At 37.1% G+C, this 19,805-nt stretch overlaps 1 protein-coding gene across 4 annotated transcripts; it reads left to right on the top strand.

Annotated features, from left to right (window-relative positions):
• The first annotated feature begins 10,705 nt into the window (after positions 1-10,705).
• Positions 10,706-19,361, top strand: GPR85 (G protein-coupled receptor 85). Of its 4 annotated transcripts, none has more exons than XM_043589301.1 (4): positions 10,706-11,010; positions 11,464-12,107; positions 12,272-12,386; positions 13,498-19,361. In XM_043589301.1, the coding sequence occupies exon 4, from the start codon at positions 13,668-13,670 to the stop codon at positions 14,778-14,780; it is 1,113 nt and encodes a 370-aa protein (XP_043445236.1). In that variant the 5' UTR covers positions 10,706-11,010; positions 11,464-12,107; positions 12,272-12,386; positions 13,498-13,667; the 3' UTR covers positions 14,781-19,361. The 4 variants fall into 4 exon arrangements, with proteins under 4 accessions (XP_043445236.1, XP_043445235.1, XP_043445237.1 ...); XM_043589300.1 differs by having other exon boundaries at positions 12,269-12,386; XM_043589302.1 differs by having other exon boundaries at positions 12,245-12,386.
• Positions 19,362-19,805: the final 444 nt, after the last annotated feature.

The following is a 19,805-nucleotide window of genomic DNA, read 5'->3' as shown; positions in this document are numbered from 1 at the left end:
TAAATAAACATCAAAAAAGATTTTTTTACATCTATTCCTTTAATAATGCTGGACCTATCAGTGGTTTCCAACATCTTGCCGTTATTGGTAACACCAGACTGTAATAAGCAAAATAAGTCATTCTTAACAAGTGCCAAATAGACATTCATGTCCTTCGAACCTATGGTTCCAACTTAGAAATTAAATTTTAAATATTAATTTTCATATTATAATTCAGCAGACATAAATATGTACACAAACATATTTATAAAGTATCTGTTGTCCTGAACCTCTAAAGAAGCCATGTTTTCCAAACTGGAGGGTAATTAAGGTTACTATGCAGTAACCTACTAGAAATGCTAGAGGTCTAGGATTATTAAAGGCTTTGAAATCTAGGTGTAGAAAGGAAGGTTTCTATCCAGGGAAAGAAGATGACAAATCTCTTTTAGAGAAAAGGCTCAGAGTCACTGTACACCTTCATGATAAGTAGTCAATAAATGGGAGCATATGAAGTGAAAGTAAAAATCATCATATGTTCTTGAGTATTCATTTTCAAAATTATTCTTATGGTTTTCATAATTGAAAGTAAGCATTACTTGTCCAATGACCCCTACACTTATTATTAGTGATCAGTAATAATGATAGTTATCGAGAAATCTTATTAATTTAATTGTTGTTACAATAATAAGCACCAAACCACACAGTGAAGTGTTTCTTTCCTCAGTGCTGTTGCTACATGACAGAAGTATATGAAGAAGTTTATGAAAACACAGCTCAGAAAGGCTGTGTGATATAGTGAAAAGAACACTCAACAAAGAGTCAGAGGTAAGGATCCTAGTTCTGGCTACACGGCAAACAGGTTATAGGGGCCTGGGCAAATCACTTACAAATTCACCTGAGCCTCGTTTTCTCAATCTGTAAAGGAAAACACAAATGAGTAGATGGGTGCCTGGGTGGCTCAGTTGGTTAAGTGTCTGACTTCAGATCAGGTCATGATCTCACTGTTTATGAGTTCAAGCCCTGCATGGGGCTCTCTGCTGACGTCTCAGAGCTCAGAGCCTAGAATCTGCTTCGGATTCTGTGTCTCCCTCTTTCTCTGCCCTGCCCCACTTGTGCTCTCTCTGTCTCTTTCCCTCTCTCTCTCTCTCTCTCAAAAATAAACATTAAAAAATTGTTAAAAATTTTAAAAAAGAAAAGTAGGGGAATGTCCCTAAAACAATACTTTCTGAAGTCCTTAGGATCCCAGCCTTCTTCCTAGACTGAAGCACATTATGATGATATGCTTTTGAGCCCATCTGTATTTCATCTGTACATAAAAAGAGGGAGTTTGCAGGCTCCTATGTCTTTGCAGATTCAAACCTTTTGGCTTTTTCTTTCTGTTTTATGCCCCCTTTGCAACAGTAAATAAACAAATAGTGTTTAACATGTGCTTCCCTGGAGAATGAAACCAGCTGGCCTGGCCGTCAAGGTGTGGGAGATGGGTTCTGTTATTTCAGTTTGGAGGCCAGCTGCTGAGACGACCATGCAGGAGGGGTGCCTCAGAGCCACACTTTACACACAAAGCAGCAGAGTCTATCCCAGCTTCAAGTCTTGGCAATTGATTTTTCTCTTCAAGTCTGCTCACCAACTTGACGTTTAAGCACCTGATTAACTTCAAGCATGAGGATTCACTTCTCCAGACTTACTATTCTTATCTCTATACAAAGGATTTAGGCCTAATGGCTCAGACCTGGTTTGAGCCCTGAAAGTGTGGCTAGTCTGAATTGAGATACCAAAATACACACTGGATTTGGAAGACTTAGTGAGAAAAAAAATATATATCTCCTTAATATTTTTGTATTGATTATGTGTTGACTTACGTTTTGGATATTATTTTAGATACACTGGTTTAAATTAAATGTATTGTTAAAATTAGTTTTACTTGTTTCTTTTTACTTTTATATTTTGGCTACTGGAAAATTTTAAATTACATATGTGGCTCACATTAAATACCTATGAAGAGACTGGTTTAGACTCTAAAGGCACTGTGGTATACTGAGAGTGCCTAAGACCTACTGGCAAAAAAAAAAAAAAAAATTGAAATCAAGTTTCTGATTTTACCACTTCCTGAGGTAAGTCACTCAAGAACAAATCCCAACTTTTCCATTGACCTCAGACAAGTTATTATATCTCTTTGTGCCTCAAGTTTCTGTCATCAGTAAAATGAATCCTAATACCTACCTTACAATGTTTTATAGAAATCAAATAAGTTAATAAATGCGAAGAACAATACCTGTAACATTATAAGCACCATATAACTATTAATTACTCATATCTCTAAACTTGTTTTTTTATTACCTTAAGAGAAGGATAGATACTTCACAGAATGAAATTAGAATCTGCTCTAATCGTGTATTTAAAATTAATTTAGGGGCTCCTGGGTGGCTCAATCGGTTGGGTGTCCGACTTAGGCTAAGGTCATGATCTCGCAGCTCATGAGTTTGAGCCCCATGTCAGGCTCTGTGCTGACAGCTCAGAGCCTGGAGCCTGCTTTGAATTCTGTGTCTCCCTTTCTCTCTGCCCCAACGCACTAACATTCTGTCTCTGTCTCTCTCAAAAATAAATAAACATTAAAAAAATTTTTTTAATAAAATTACTTTATAAATCATAAAAACTGGGTAAATATTAGTAACTGCTCAGCTCTAAAAGTCATTAAATCTATGCACGCCTGATAGTGATGACACAGTTTCAGTTCTCCAGGGTAAATATGAGTTCAACATTCATACCCCTTCATCCTAAATTGTCAGTAGGTTGGCCTACTGTGCATATTTTTGTATCTTATTAAGACTATGCTGAGAATGTCTTTTTAGTAAAACATCAGAAGAGCTCAGGACTGATGCCAACTTTATTCTCAAAGTCATGTTTACACACATATATCAGGGCATTTAACTTGCTCTCTCAATAATTTTGATACTGCAGAGTTTTTAAGTTGACATGAGACTTTCCAGAATATACTTGTACTTCAGAAGTATTTGAGGGTTCCTGTGTGGCTCAGTTGGTTAAGTGACCAATTCTTGATTTTGGCTCAGGTCATGATCTCCTGGTTTGTGAGTTCAAGCCCCATGTCAGGCTCTGTGCTGATTCAAGGAGCCTGCCTGGGGTTCTCTTTCTCCCCCTCTCTCTGTCCCTTCCCCTACTTGCTCTCTCGCGCGCTCTCTCTCTCTCTCTCTCAAAATAAACAAAAACATTTGCTTAAAAAAAGAAGTATTTGAACATATTGCAAGAAAAGATTTCAGGCACGATATATGGCACAACTCCTGAGGATAAGGAAGAGATTATTTTTTTAATTTCTTTTCAAAATACCATGCATACTTGGAGACTTATTGGAATAATAGATGTAAAAGAAAAAGCATTTAATTCTTAGGATGATTTTTTTCAATGAAAACATTTTTTTCATTTATTTCACTAATAGTTACTAAGTGTCTATTATGTGCTGGGCACTGTTCTAGGTACCAGGGACATAAAGATAATCAACATAGACAGAAATTTTGCCTTCATGAGGGTATGCGGTAACAAAATTATTGAGAAAGCAAGTTAAATATCAAACATATGTGTATATATAACAAAGTTAGATGGTTATATTGGTATGCATCAATCCTGAGCTTTTTTACTTTTTACTAAAACATCATTTTGAACTTAGTCTGCAAGTAGAATCAAAAATTCAGTCCATCTCTTCACTAAGTGTTGGTGTCTGTATGATCTTCTGCAGTAATAAGACTCATCATGAAACCCCAGCAAGAATCTCACCTATTCAATGCCAGATGGCAGAAAAGCAAACCGTTTATAGAGCAGATTACAAGTAGGCTATATACAAAAGTGCTGTCTCCACATGATTCCTAGGCTTTCAACCAAGTGCCAAGGATTTATGTGCTTAATTCCCATTAGAATTTATGAGAATTAATAGAGCATGAATGGGAAAAAAAAAAGATCCTTAACTGAAAAGTAAAATCTTGAAGATCCTCAAGATAAAAGTTCAAATTTTGCACATATTTTTGATAAGAGTCTTTTGAAGTTAAATTTTAGAACTGTTTAGATTGTAAGTGAGGGACAGATTAGGCATGTGCTGATTTGGCTTAACGGAGGTGCAATATTGGAAAGGTGCAGTGGAAAACATTCCCTGGGCTGGGATTCTACAGGCCAACTAGGTTTTAGTCTCTAGCTCAAGAACTTATAAACTTTCTGGGTGCAGAAAGGCCAATGTACATGAGCGTGTTTTGTATAATGCTAAGCAGAAAATACTCCAGAGCCTGTATCCAGGACATATCTGAATGAGTAAATACCTAATTGGTGGAGAATTTTTAATTTCATATGATAGAGTTGTTTTTAATTAACTGACTAGATTTACTGTGAAAGAAATGAAAGAAACCCATGATTCCCTTGAAAGAAACCTGCTAAAAACAAAAACAAAAACAAAAAAACAAAAAACAAAACAAAACAAAACAAAAACTGGAGCTTAAAAAGAGCCATGGTTGTCAAGGGATTTAATATCAGCCAGACAAAATGACAGCAGTCCTGCCCTTGTATACCGGCAATGTGATAGTAACTAAAGCAGACACTACACTAGCTAATGCCACCAGAAATTGCTACATTAAGAATTCTCACAGGAAAACAAATTATTTCCCTGGAGGCTTACTACTGGTCTTCATCCCTCCAGCTTATTTAAGACAACTGCTTGCCCAAACAATCAGCAACTACTTCTCAAAATGTTAGAATCATACCTCTATTCTACAGTTTTAATTGGGATTAGATGATATGAAATCCATAGTCAAAAATATTTCAAGTATTAGAATTCTTGGCATAGAAACACTTCCACATCCACCTCTTAAGCCTGTTCACCAGCCCAACTCTATGCAGCACAGTAACATTCCAAGAGATGATGGGTAATAGCCAGAAGTACAAATTATAGAGTTTGTAGACGTAAGGTATGTTGTATTTTGAGTCTTTATAAACAAGGCTCACATGTGTCATAATACATGCATACAACAGTATTCCTTATACTCCATGGAAATGCTTAATGATCCCTCAACAATACCCACGCCAGAAAACAACTGCTGTAAATCACATACCAACTGCCAATACAAAACTCCATAATTCTAGATCAGGTAAAGGAGAAAGGCAATCCTGACCAGGTTCTTCTACACAGTGAAATTGTGTACACCCAGCCCTAGTCATCACTGCCTTCTGAAAATGAGCTACCGTCCTGTTTCAAGTTGTTGGAATCATTGTCCTATGTCCTCCTTGTTCCAGAGATTACAAACTCTATCATCAGCTCTGGCCTTTGTTCAAGCTAAGAGGACTTAAAGAGTGATTTGGCTCGTAGCTTTTTTATTGTATTCAATTAGTAAGATGAATCAGCACTATTTGATACAAGAACTTCTTATATTCAGCTCTAATTTATGCTTGGTAAAGAAGGGAAAGAAATATCTTCTAAAAAGAAGACAAAAAGCAAGGAATATAATCCAGATTTTTACCTAAGAGTAACATCATCCTTGTGAAGTCTTTTTCCAAGTAGCTAACTGGCCAGTTTCTATTTCAACCCCTTTCCTGTTTGTCCTATAGATAATTGTGAATAACCCATAGGCAAAACTAGAGCAGAGGGTATTCATCATTTAAGATTTTCTTTTTTATATTATTGAGCTTTTTTACTTCTGTACTGATAAATGAGTTTCAATTTTGTTTTCAGCATATACCACCCTTTTGGCTATTAAAAAGCTAATTATCAGAAGTCCTAAGCCAGATAAAAGCTGCAGATATTATGTCACATACCTGAGCACCAGGTTAGGGACTCAAAGCATAAAATATCTGCCCTCGGCTTACAATCTGCATGGGAGTCATTAAGTTACTAGAAACTGGTCTGAAATTACTGAATAGTAAGCCAAATAAGGAATCATGTAAATTCTAATGTAATAAAGCTAAGAAGCAAACAAAATTCCCACAAATCCAGAGTAAATCCTTGGCCAAGAAAACTTTCTGCCCATAACATAAATACTTATCCCCAAGCTTATTAAATTAAGAAAAAAATAAGAGTTCGCTTGGAGCCTGTGTCATTGTTTTTTATTTCATTTTCTTTTATATCCTCCTCATAGTGCCCAACACGCACACTTTATGTGGTAGATTTATAATCACACATTCAAACAAAAATGTGTGGAGTGCCCGCTCTGTGCCCGGTTCTGTTTGGGCACCAGGGAGGAACAGGGCAAACAAAATAAGACAACGTCTGTATTCTCGTAGGGTTCATATTCCAGCTGAGACTAAGAGTTTGCTAGGTGACTGAAATAATGCTGCCCCAGAACTTATTCTTAAATCCTTTTTCATGTAAAATCAGGCAGATAATATCACACTTTTACTCTTAACAAGTGTTAACCAAGTTTAACTAGTAACCATGTTTTTGAGATATGGGAATTTTGTTTTGTCTTTTGAAGGATTATTCTGTAAAGAGAAAATTATGAAGTTTAAAGAATTAGGAGAAATGAAAGTAGAAAAGCTAACCAGAAAATCAGAATGCAGGACTGGACAGTTAATATGGGAAGCTCTTAAATTAGAATTTAAATTAACATTCTTTACTTTCAGCCATGTTTTAATTATGCCCATTTGTCAAAAAGCTAAACACCACAAAAGCTTAAATAACCATAATCTGCTCATATTATCATATAACTGGTGCTCATAATAATTGTCTTAATGCACTGTAAGACTGAAGTAACCTCTGAATAATCAAAGAAAAAATGTCCTGTATGTCCTGAGTTTTAAAAATTATATTGCATTTTTATTCCGTGAAAACTTACAATCCACGTAAAATATGTATGACTCTCCATTAACCTGAATATTAAATTAAATTTTCCATTCCTTAATCATTTTACCAACACTTACTTTGCCTTCCCATCTCTTCCCAATACATATTCACACACGCAATCATACACACACTCATACACACAAACACACACACACACACACACACACACCACCCACTCTCAAGCCACACCCACACAGGTCACTTTGCTTTTTTCATGGTTAAGACTGACTTCATTTAAAAAAAAAATAAAGGTAAAAGGTAATGAGATTCTTTCAAATATTTTAATAGACCAAGGCTTTTGATAAAAGCACTGACGTTTTACCAGACATTAGTAGGGAAACTTGCATTTGCTGTGTTCATTCACAGTATCATATTTAAATAATGTATAATAGAAGAAGAGTTTTAAAGACTTCTAGAAGAAGAAGGCATGCTATACTTACTTAAATAACTATCACTTGGTTCTTAAAACATCAAGGGAATTCATTAAAATCTTTATCATCAAGATACTGCTGTCATTGGGGCGCCTGGGTGGCACAATCGGTTAAGCGTCCGACTTCAGCCAGGTCACGATCTCGCGGTCCGGGAGTTCGAGCCCCGCGTCGGGCTCTGGGCTGATGGCTCCGAGCCTGGAGCCTGTTTCCGATTCTGTGTCTCCCTCTCTCTCTGCCCCTCCCCCATTCATGCTCTGTCTCTCTGTCCCAAAAATAAATAAATGTTGAAAAAAAAATTAAAAAAAAAAAGATACTGCTGTCATTAATAGCAAAATATTTCTTAGCCTGACTTTATAAATCTTTAAGTCTGCACCCCTCACTTATTAATCCCTTGAGTCTGTGACACTGATGTTCCTCCTTCTCAGTTTTTCTGTTTCTGATTCTTCATGTACCTTCCTGTTTCTTAAATGCAGGCATTCCCTTCATTTTTCAGTTTTCTGAAAGGAAGGAGAATGGGCATGTGGGTTGTTTTGTTTGTTTGTTTGTTTGTTTGTTTTTGGTTTCTTGTTTTTTTGATCTATTTACCTCAACCTTCTCTCTCAACAATATATTCCTTGGCAATGTCGCCCAACACTTACCCTAGCTCTACCATCATCTCTGGGTACTTCCTAAATTTGGGCTCTTCACTTCCAACCACATATATGACAACAATACTTGAATGTTCCACCAGCATTTCACATTCAATATGTCTAAAATTAACTCAGAATCTTCCCTACCAAACCAATGCTCTCTTTTTTAACTTATGCTCTCCCAGTTAATGGTGTCTCCTCCCAGCTCCCCAAGCTCCAGAACTTAGATTACTTTGCAATCTCCTTTGCTTCCCTTTATTTAATCACTTGATTAATATATATATATATATATATATATATATATATATGGCTTCTACTTCCTCTTAACAATCAGATCCACCCCTTTGTTTCTGTTCATCCCACACCCTCCGCTTGTACCATCAGGCTTTCCCTACATTGATGCAACTACCTGCACACAGGTCCTATCTTTTGATTTTTCTATTTCTTGCAAGATCTAGCACTATGAGTCCTACAGAGTAGAACCTCAACAAATATTTGTTAAAAGAATTCAATAAAGGAATACATTTTCAGAAAGCAGGGAATGGTCAGCATAAAGGTCAGAGAAGGTAAATCACTGGATTTTTAAAAGCCTGGATCTTAAAGAGAAGGTCTTAGAGATGCTAGCCTTAGAATTAAAAATGAATTATATTAACACTTTGAAACCTGTTTTGTGACAGAGTAGAGAGAAAAATCTAACAAAGGAACTTTTTAGCATTTTGGAAAGGAACATGCCAGATTCTTAATCTTTATAAAACTCATTAAAATTCTGAAGAAATCTCACTGTTTGAGGTGTTCACCATTACAGTGATTCCTAACTCCCGAGGCACGATTTTTAAAATCTGGTGGCAGTTTTGGGGTCTAGAGTATTCTTTCACGAAGTTGTTCCCCAAGTAGGTGGAGTACAGAGCCCTTGAAACTCTGTTACTTAGATGTCTCTATGAAAAAGGTCAATTTTTGCCAAAGACTAGGAGGTGATACCCATTATCAAAAGTTAATACATAATCTCCCTTTCTGTTGGTCACTTTTTCCAGGTTAGTGAATTTTTTAAATAAGTTCTTAGAAAATGTTTTTATGTAAGTCCCTAATGGGATCCTTTCTTATCAAAATAACTTCCAGAACATTTATAAAAAGTCTCTTTTTCATGCATAGTTTTAGATTTTTGTATGAATTGAGAGTACCAGAGATACATGTTTTTGAAGTTTTAAAGAAAAGCTTTCAGTGGGAAGGGCAGCACTTTAAATGAATGATTAAAAAATCTTTTCTTAGAACATTTTATCCTAGCCTAACTTCTCTGCATTTGCCAAGGATTGGTTACTCCCTGACACACTTTTTTACATAAACAATGCGTGGAACAAAAATACCATATTTGCCCATCATGAGATGTGCATCACTTGGAAAGATCTGATGTGTCTGTCTAATTTTGAGAAGATAATCAGTGCTTTAAATAAAATTGGGTGTATTTATTATAAGAACCAAATTAAGCAAATTACATTGGTCTTCCTAATGCACTGATCAATTAGAGTTAATGTAATATGCCAAGAACTTGAAAACCTTTAGACTCCTTCAAGCCCGGGTGTATAATATTTCGCTGTGGTTTGTTCTGTCCCTTTACTCCTAATGTTACAATTTTTCTAGGTTTGGTGATGTAAGAAAAGAAAACAAAATTAGCTAAGAACAAGTAAGATTATAATCTGACGCATTTGAAGCAACAGCTTTACATTTAAGAATTTATAGATGATATGAAATTTTGTCAGCTGTTAAATACATTTTTAAAAATTCCTATTGATTGAAGATGCACACTTCCATGTTTTCTCCAGTGGAGTTAATGAACTGAATGAAAAATATCTCATTAATATCTTGAGCCCCCTTGTGAGGCAAGAAAATGACACTCTCATCTAACAGCTGGAAAAGCTGAAGAATTAGTGGATGAAACTGCTCTCAATTGCAAAGGAAAATAATAGTTCTAATACCATACCCTGAGATGTAGATATGAAAGAATATTGCATACATACATACTCCCTCTCTTATTTTTAAGGAATCAATACCTGCATCTTAAAGTCTGAAGATAGTTAAACTCTTGGATCTTGGCCCTATACCTTTTGGCAGAGTAAATTATTGCCTCATGGCCTGGCAGTGCAGTTGCCCTTTTAATTTACTTTTAAATAGCTTTTCCCTAATCCATAACTAAGATCTGGCCAATCATGAATCTTCAGTAAACTTTTTTAAAATATCTTATTCTAAAGATATTTTAACTGTAAATTTTCAGGAAATAATAACTCTTTGCAAGGTACATTGAGACACTAATCGGGAAGTAAAACAGAACAAATTTGCTTTGATTTGTAGTTTCACAAAAATGAATTTGACATTTCACTTAAAATTTGCAAACCATCATATAGTTTTGCACTCTTCTGAATTTATTTGTTTTGCAAAAAAGTGGAATGTTTCACTTGAATGGAAATGCCCTTAAGTTACTTCCAGTATTGCTGTAGGATTGATTTTTCTAGGTTAAGGGAATGCAAAAGTTAGGTGTTTTATATTCCCTCTTTTTTTTTATCTTTTTAAACAAATCATTATCTTTTTTTCTTAAATGGGTTTAGGACATCCCCAAACAAATCAGGAAAATGTAACATCATTTCACTATTACCAACATAGGGCTTTGTGTAATGACTGTGACACCATGACAGTGAAGTATTCATTTTTAAGCTTTAAACGGAGAAGGCTTTACCTCAGTGTGTCCAATAGAAATACAATATGTAAATTAACCCATATTATCTGTATGCTGATTGGCTTGAGTTCCCCCGAATGTCACAATCTCACCACCCAGCAATGAGGTATTTTACTGCTGTCTGGAGATCAAATTATTACTGTAGAGAAGGTCTTTATTTTTCTGTTTCATTAACAGATTATTATAAAGCAATAAGCAAGCGGGAGGAGAAGCAGACGTTTCACACTGGGAATTGATGAAAGCATATCTGTTCGTTTTTTGGAGGTGGGGAGTTGTTTAAAATCTTATAACACCCCCACAAACAAAACTCTTCGGAAATGGTAAAATAAGGAAATGCATGATTCCAGAGACATCCCTAAGCACTCAGTTGTCAGGCTATGTGGTGCCTTGTGATATCATCGGACCTTTTGGATGGGTGTAAGTTTTATGAATTCGTTATATTCCTAGTATTTTTCTTCTGTAAAAACAAAGGGGGAGGGAAAGGAAACTCACACACACAACTGCTTTGACATTACCAATGTATTGGTCAGCAGTACTTGCAAGAAAGAAAAAGAAAGGCTGTTGCTTGGTGGGGTGGAATGCAAGGAATAGTCACTTAAAATTTTTGTAAACCTGATTCTATCATCATATTCGTTATGGTAAAATGCATGTAAATCATTTTGCAGTTGTCCTCTGAACTTAGCTTCTCCCTACTTAACACATATTTGCGTGCATTTGAGAATAGAGGATGACTAACAAAGACAGGGCTGCCCCTAACCTGCTTTCTTCCCTCCTTCCCCATTGACAAGATTTTTCTTGACTGCGCTTTTAAAAATATATATATTTAATTTCTATTTTTTCTTTCTTTCTTTCTTTCTTTTTTTCTCCCAGCTAACCTGCAAATGCAAAGGTCAGCTGAGGAAATCATTAAAGAGGAATTCTAAAAGAAGCTTCCAAAGCGTTGGACCACCCTAAAAGAGAAAGGAAGGAAATGTTCGGGGAAGGCTAGGGTTCTGGGTAGCTGAAGAAGGGGGCGAGCGCCCCCGACACCGTGGCTTCACCCGTCGCTGCCCTAAGGGAACAGGGTGGGCCTGAGGTCCTGAACAAGCCTTTCCAAGCCCCCACTTCAAATGTGGGGAGGGAAAAGTTCAGAAGCAGCCACAAGGGGACAAAAGCCTCATTTTGCCAGTTCAACAGGACAGGACATCCAATAAACAGGGCCAGCTCTGGAAACGGGTCGAGGCTCCCGTTAGCTCCACAGAGCCCGAAGCAGCCCCTGCCGCCGCCCTCGCCGCCCTCACCGCCCTCGCCGCCGCCGCCGCCGCCGCCGCCGCCGCCGCCGCGGCCCCTGCGTTACTGGGGGAGACGGTGCCGCTGCGACAGGGGAGGACGCGGCTGGAGCTCAAGGAGGCTCCAGCGCGCAGGCGCCGCCGAGCCCTGCCTGGATGCTCAGTCAAGGCACTAAGGCAAAAAAAAAAATCAGCAATTTATAGAAAGAAGAAGCTATAGTCTGTCGGGATATCCAACACCAACAGGTAGGAGGATATACTCTCGGTTAAGTTTGGGGGGAGGGGGGCGCACAGTGTTGATGAAACTGCAGGTTCACCGGCACCGAGCCCTCCCTGAGGTTTTTTGTTTTTTGTTTTTTTGACAATAAACTGCATAATGGAAGTACATTCAGACAATGCATCTTCAGTAGGGCTTATTGAGAGCTCCATTTCTGGAAAGCGTTGCAAGACTGAGGAATATCAGACTGCGAATCACCGGGAACAGTTCCCTTGCAGCACAGAAGCAATCTCTCTCCCCATCTTCGCGTATGTAATGCATGTCTCTCTCCCCCTCCCCCTCCTCCACCCCACATTATAAATCCAGGGGTGGCGGATTTCAGGTTTCGTAATGTTGCATGATGTGATCGGTATTTACCCGGGGATGTACCGGTGGGGAAATTAAAATCATCGAACGCAGTTTTGCCTGGGCTTCCATCAGCATATTCCGGGCTAGTGAGAAGTGGCAAAGGGAACATGCTTCTTGGGAATAACAGAGGAAGCCGATTTTCCTGGTGTGGCTCTCAGGCACCTAGGAGACAATGTGCATTTTGTTTGAAAATGAAGCCACTTGCGATTTGCCACAAAGATTATCAGTGTAAATAGGAAAGGCTTAATTGCCCAAGAAATACAGGTTCATGTTAAATTCATTTGAATCCAGGCAGCCAAGGTTTACAAATGGAAGTGCATTATTCCTCTGGGTGTGTTTCCCTGGCCAATATTTACATTAACCATTTTTAATAATCATGTGGGTTTAAAAGAGAAAAGATTTACCAAAAATGGGGGGTAGGGTGTGGAGGAAAAGACAAAAGATTAAATCACATCAAATCCTGGATAAGTTCCTGTTAATTTCGAAATCTAGTGTTGAAATTATGCTTTAAGATGAATCAACAAATACTCTTACAATGTGCAGCATGAATAGTGGCACTTGAGTTAAAAGACATATTTTGCAAGGGCTCTTTGGATCCATATCAGCAGAAAAGCTGCCTGTAAAACACTGACAGATACTAACAGAACTCAAATAAATGTAGGTATTCTCATCTCTGTCTCCTATTCGCAATCTTGTAGATTCCATTGCAACATTAGTGATTAATTCCTGGACTGGCATATTTTATGATTGTGGAACATTTTATTCCTTCTGTCTTAAAGGTACCCAATCAAATTTATGTTCTCCAAAATGGGGACATTTTTAAATTCATCTAGTTCAGAAAACTAAACCAGCCAATTCTCTGAAATCTCAAGCAAAAATAGTTACTAAAGCAAATAATATTATTCAAAATTAAAACTTTATTTGCTTCCCCATAAATGAACAGCTTTGTGTTAGCACTGCCTGACATCATTACTTGTTAACTTAAGAACTGATAGCTCATTTTTTTTCCAGATATTCTGATGGCAAATCAAATGGAAGAAAAGAGGAAGCATGACTGCAGATCGCATCAATTCTCTTTGTGGATTACATTTTCAGTAAAATGTATGGATCTATCTTTTCCTTGTTCTTATATCTAGATCATGAGACTTGACTGAGGCTGTATCTTTATCCTCCATCCATCTATGGCGAACTATAGCCATGCAGCTGACAACATTTTGCAAAATCTCTCTCCTCTAACAGCCTTTCTGAAACTGACTTCCTTGGGTTTCATAATAGGAGTCAGCGTGGTGGGCAACCTTCTGATCTCCATTTTGCTAGTGAAAGATAAGACCTTGCATAGAGCACCTTACTACTTCCTGTTGGATCTTTGCTGTTCAGATATCCTCAGATCTGCAATTTGTTTCCCATTTGTATTCAACTCGGTCAAAAATGGCTCTACCTGGACTTATGGGACTCTGACTTGCAAAGTGATTGCCTTTCTGGGGGTTTTGTCCTGTTTCCACACTGCTTTCATGCTCTTCTGCATCAGCGTCACCAGATACTTAGCTATCGCCCATCACCGCTTCTATACAAAGAGGCTGACCTTTTGGACGTGTCTGGCTGTGATCTGCATGGTGTGGACTCTGTCTGTGGCCATGGCATTCCCCCCAGTTTTAGATGTGGGCACTTACTCATTCATTAGGGAGGAAGATCAATGTACCTTCCAACACCGCTCCTTCAGGGCTAATGATTCCTTAGGATTTATGCTGCTCCTTGCTCTCATCCTCCTAGCCACACAGCTTGTCTACCTCAAGCTGATATTTTTTGTCCACGACAGAAGGAAAATGAAGCCAGTCCAGTTTGTAGCAGCAGTCAGCCAGAACTGGACTTTTCATGGCCCTGGAGCCAGTGGCCAGGCAGCTGCCAATTGGCTAGCAGGATTTGGAAGGGGTCCCACACCACCCACCTTGCTGGGCATCAGGCAAAATGCAAACACCACGGGCAGAAGAAGGCTCTTGGTCTTAGATGAGTTCAAAATGGAGAAAAGAATCAGCAGAATGTTCTATATAATGACTTTTCTCTTCCTAACCTTGTGGGGCCCATACCTGGTGGCCTGTTATTGGAGAGTTTTTGCAAGAGGGCCTGTAGTACCAGGGGGATTTCTAACAGCCGCTGTCTGGATGAGTTTTGCCCAAGCAGGAATCAATCCTTTTGTCTGCATTTTCTCCAACAGGGAGCTGAGGCGCTGTTTCAGCACAACCCTTCTTTACTGCAGAAAATCCAGGTTACCAAGGGAACCTTACTGTGTTATATGAAGGAGCATCTGGAAATCTTTAGCCTTGTGAAACACTAACCTTCTCTGCTAAGCAATTGTGGCCTGTAGCCATATCTTGAGAAGAAAATCAAGAAGGGGATCAGCAATTATAAGGATTTGGGCAACATTCTGCAGTCTTTGCAATAGTTCACCTATAATCCTATTTTAAATCTCAGAGTGATCCTGCTGACTGCCGGCGAAGGTTTGTAATTAAGAAAGGACTGAACCACTGCCCTAAGTTTCTTTACGTGGTTGAAAACTAGATAATGAAAGTAGCAGGTGCTAAGTATCAGTGCTAAATGCTGTGTATATCACTACTTCTGAAAAAAAAAACATCAAAAAAAAAAAACCAATTAGCATTGGACATCTTAATAAATTAAGTTGACATGAGGTAAATGTGTTGATAAAAACTAATTTTAGAAGTTTGAAGACTTTAAAACATTTCATACTATTATTGTTTTGCAAAGACTAAAATATTTGGGGACTTAAAGTACTGTAATCCACTAAAGACGTGCCATGAATTATTGGATTATCACACTTTTAAAAATTCGCCTTGTAAGTTTTGGGGAGCATTCCAAAGCAGTATATTGGTTCCAATTAGAGTTTACTCTTTTTTTTTTGTATTAATACATTACTATTTCTAAATGCCACTTTCCTTACCTACTAGTGAAATTGCTAGCATTGAACTGTACTATGTGGTTTTGGTTGATTTGGTATAAAGTTTTTCCAATTCATTTATATTTTACAAATGCTAGATATTGGTCTGGGAGGCAACATTAATGGTACCAACTGGTCACAACTGAACAGTTTTAATAATGCAGAATAAACACATGTTGCCTTAAAGGGTTATCTAGTATCTTTCATCTTATTTAGCATTGGAGCAAATAGTCAAGGGAAATCGAATTAGTAACTGGTCATGGTCATGCAACTGGAAGTGCATGGACGATCATTTAATACTCTTTTTTCCTTTTTCCTCACATGGTTTGAAAATTAAGGTGCACATCACTGGGATAATGAGATTTTCTTCCGAGGTGTGCTACCCATTCTAGTGTGTTCTAAGAAGCGGGCAGTTGATGTATGTTTATATTTTGAGTCAGCTGTCAAGGGGAGACCACAGCCTTAGTATGACATCCTGCACAATTTGTGAAGCGTTTATTCTACTGAAGGCACAGTCTTGTTTCTACTTTCTGCACATTCAGTGTATTGGTCGTTTAAATTATTTCAGTTTTAACTTGTGAAAGCTTATAATATGATTTCTGGTATTTTAGAAATACATTAGAGTCTGTGAGTCTCATTCTTTAAGATACAGATGTGTGAATTTCAATATAAAGTTGCATTTGCCAAAATTTACCCGTGTAGCCTGTTACTTTCCTTGGGATAAATTTTACATTTTTGGCAATTAACAATTTCTTTTGACCTGGGAGGCAAGCACAAACTAGGAAGGCTAGCTTTAGTATGGTTTTGCTTTTTGATTTTTGTAGCTATTATATTTTTGAACTGGAAATGCATGAGTAATAGGGAGCATAAAGCTGACAAACTGACAAATAGTATTATCTACAAAAGCATTATTTGATAGTTTATTGTGATTACCCTCTATTTATTCTTATAAGGCAGTAATATTTAGAAATATATACCTGCTTAGTTGATTGGTTCATAATTTGAATATAAAAATATCACATTTTAATTTGGATCATAGGAGAAATTTTGGGTTCTAAATATATAACATCTAAGAAGAATAGCTTATGATAACATTATGACAAAACCAGAAAACTCATTGTTTTTGTTTTCCATTGTTTTCATTTGTTTGTTTTTGTTTTTGTTTTTGCCTTTTGGTACTTGAAAAATAAGATTAGGAATCTAATGGAATATAATTCTTTATTGCTACAGTACTTCTGTAAAGAGAATATCAATATAAATATAAATAAGGAAAAATAAATCACTGGAATGTCTCAATGATATATGCAACTATTCAGTTTTGCTCATATAAGGACAGCTCAAGCCATGATTTAGCAAGCACTGTGTTTGACCTCATTTTACTTTATACCAAAGTTGGTCAGATCTGAGACAAAGTTTAATGTACAACAGTGAGTTGAATCTAGCAATAAAGGCCCCTCGTTGGTACTAAAATCATTATCCAAAATACAGTAAAGGAATGTTATCAAAAGATATTCTGATAACATTATGTTTCCAACTCAAAATAATTTATAGTAGACGCATAATTACAATGATTGTATTTATAGAGAACTTTGCTTACGGGGTCAGATATCACCAGCAATCAGTAAAACAGTCAGCAATTGTCCTGCAGCCAGAGATCAGGTTTTATTACTACTTGCCTCCATAACATAGACAAGAAAACTGAGGCATATATTAAAGGTGGGGGATTGAAGAGTCAAGAGCAAGAGCCGAGTGAGATTGCCTGACTCCACCTAGATATTTGGAATAACAGATTCCAACCCCTTTGGTAAGTGATCAGTGAATAGTACAGAACCATAGTGACTTTCATTTGAGCCTACTTTTGACTAACTTGGCATTTCAAGTCAAGGGGCAAGCAGTAGGTGAGATACATCCCCAGTTAATCAAGGCCATTCGTAAGTCAATGAGTAATGGCAGCAGTCATATAAAAAGTCTGCTTCAGTAGTATCTTAATGACCAAATCACATTATCTATTTTGGCACCCATTCCAATATTCAATACTTAAAAATAGTTGGTAACTAATCCAACTTGAAAATATTACTAATCTTCAACCCCTAAAAATATTCCCACTGGGGAGTTCAACTTCCCTGTGAGAAAGGCTCATTATCAATAATAATGTGTCCCTCTTGGACTAATCACGTCTGAGCTGACAGTCTTTAAATTGTTTTCCTTAATAGTGGTGATATGTTTGCATGAATGTGTCTATACTACCTCATCTGGTTCCTTTGGTGCACAGTGGATTTATTTGTGAGAAGCCTGGTTGGAACCAGGCATTCAGTCTGTGACTGTGGAATCCTATGCAGATATTAACTGAGACAGAAGGAGGTGAGTAACTTGCCCAGTTTTCCACAGAGGCCCCATTTAAATAACATAAAATTAACCAAAGTAATTAGAAAAAAATTATTTGTAGGACAGCCTATTGACTGAATCACCTTCAAGTGTTAGCTGGATGGATTTCAACACCAGCATTTTTCACAGGTTAGCTGATTTGTCATTGCTCACACACGGATATGGCTACTTATCCATTTACCTCTACTTCCATGAATGCTACCTGAATTGCTTATTAATTTATTTATTCATTCAACAAATATGTATTGGACACTGGGCGTGGTGCTGGGAGCACAGTGGAAAACAAGACAGAACAGTCTCTCATGAAGATTTCTTAGTCTAGTGGGAACAATTAAACATGTATTACCAACAAGTTACAAGTGTTAAGACAGTAATCATTTCTAAGATGGACTTGGTATTAATGGCCATTAATAGACTGTTCTCCATTTTTCCTTCAGTGCCTTACCTCCTATCTTTTCCCAGTATTTCTTGGGATCTTTTATATATCATAGTCCCTCTATTCAGAGGGAACCTCTTGTTCTGCTCACACTTCATTTAGATGAACCACCATGTTACTTTGGGAACCTGAGTTCCCACGTTTTTAATGCCAAATACACAAAATAACGGCAAAACCTGGGTGTTAAAGTTACTCCTATGTCCTGACTGTCCACTTCCACAAGTGAGATATTTCAGTTCCTTCAAGAAACATGGAGGTGTCTTTTCTTACATGTTCATACCTTCCCACAAGGTAGCTATGAGGATGCCTGGGTAAAGTGTCATCAAAGAAGGCACTAAGAAGCCAATTCCTGGGGCTCTCCCATGGTGCTCAAGCAACGATGGGAATAACCTGTGAAACAGGGTATATATTCTTTATTGTTAAAGCATGCCACTGCGAAGTTTCTAATGCTCCTTAGTGTAGATACCATAAAACTCCCTAACCCCATAATCTGAAAAGTTTGTTTGGCCTCCAGAAGTTATGTCTATTGCAAATACAATTAAACATAATTACAATTATAGAGACCTATTTCTTTTCAGCTAAGCCATGTAATAGTGAGTTGTGTTGTTATGAGGATTACTGTAGGACAGTTTGTAAATAGAACCAAAACTTCTTCTGTGTATTCACCATTAGATAAATTTACTTTGTTCCAGTTTTTTTTTTACTCTACAGTGTTATTTAAAGAAAAACACACACACACACACAAACAGTTTATATGAATTCCATATTTAAAAAGAAAGGAAAGAAAAGAAGATGATAAATGGTAATGTTTCAAATACTGGTTAAACACATTAATTAAGGTAGATGGTTGCCACAATTGTGGGTTATTTGCAATTCCAAAATCTTGTGAGTTTGTTTTTCTATGTAAAAATACATCATTTTCATGTTTGTTAATATTATCTTCTAAATGTTTTGAATGGAAATTGCAGGGTCTACCAGGATAATTGTTTATTGCTGACTTTTTTATTGTTGTTATCAACTCTGGGCATGCTAGTGTTCTGTAACTTCCCCCAATTCCCTCAGAAACTCTTTTTTAAACCATATTAAAATGATAGAATTGCTTAATTTTGAGGCACAGGTTCATAATTAGCCTAAATAGTGGTTAAAATGAAGATATTATTTGTAGATGACTGGGATTATTTTTGCCATAAGTCAAACAGTCAAATAAGTTAAAGGTTTATTGAGAACTCGGGCAACAGAGGGAGAATGGTTTTTTGTTTTTATTTATTTATGTATTTTGGCTAACTGTTTGCCTTATACTGCAATGTAACAGGTTCTAAAAAATGTATTAAGACCAAGAGGCTTTAACTTTATAAAAGGTCTTATTATATAAATAAGGCCTAGTTTTTAAAATGGAGAAGGAGCTTTTAGATCATCTCCTTTCTCCAAAGGGATGATGTCCATTAGCTGCTCAAACCTTTTGGGTTAAAAGGCTTTTAAGCCAGTTTTCCTCCCACCAGATCATGAAGTTAATACAAGGGCTGGAGTCCTATAAAAGCCCCGGGAGAA

This window comes from Prionailurus bengalensis, chromosome A2 (genome assembly GCF_016509475.1).
Source record: "Prionailurus bengalensis isolate Pbe53 chromosome A2, Fcat_Pben_1.1_paternal_pri, whole genome shotgun sequence".
Lineage (NCBI taxonomy): Eukaryota > Metazoa > Chordata > Mammalia > Carnivora > Felidae > Prionailurus > Prionailurus bengalensis.
Note: the sequence above shows the minus strand (reverse complement) of the source record. Positions and strands in the feature narration are given on the sequence as shown.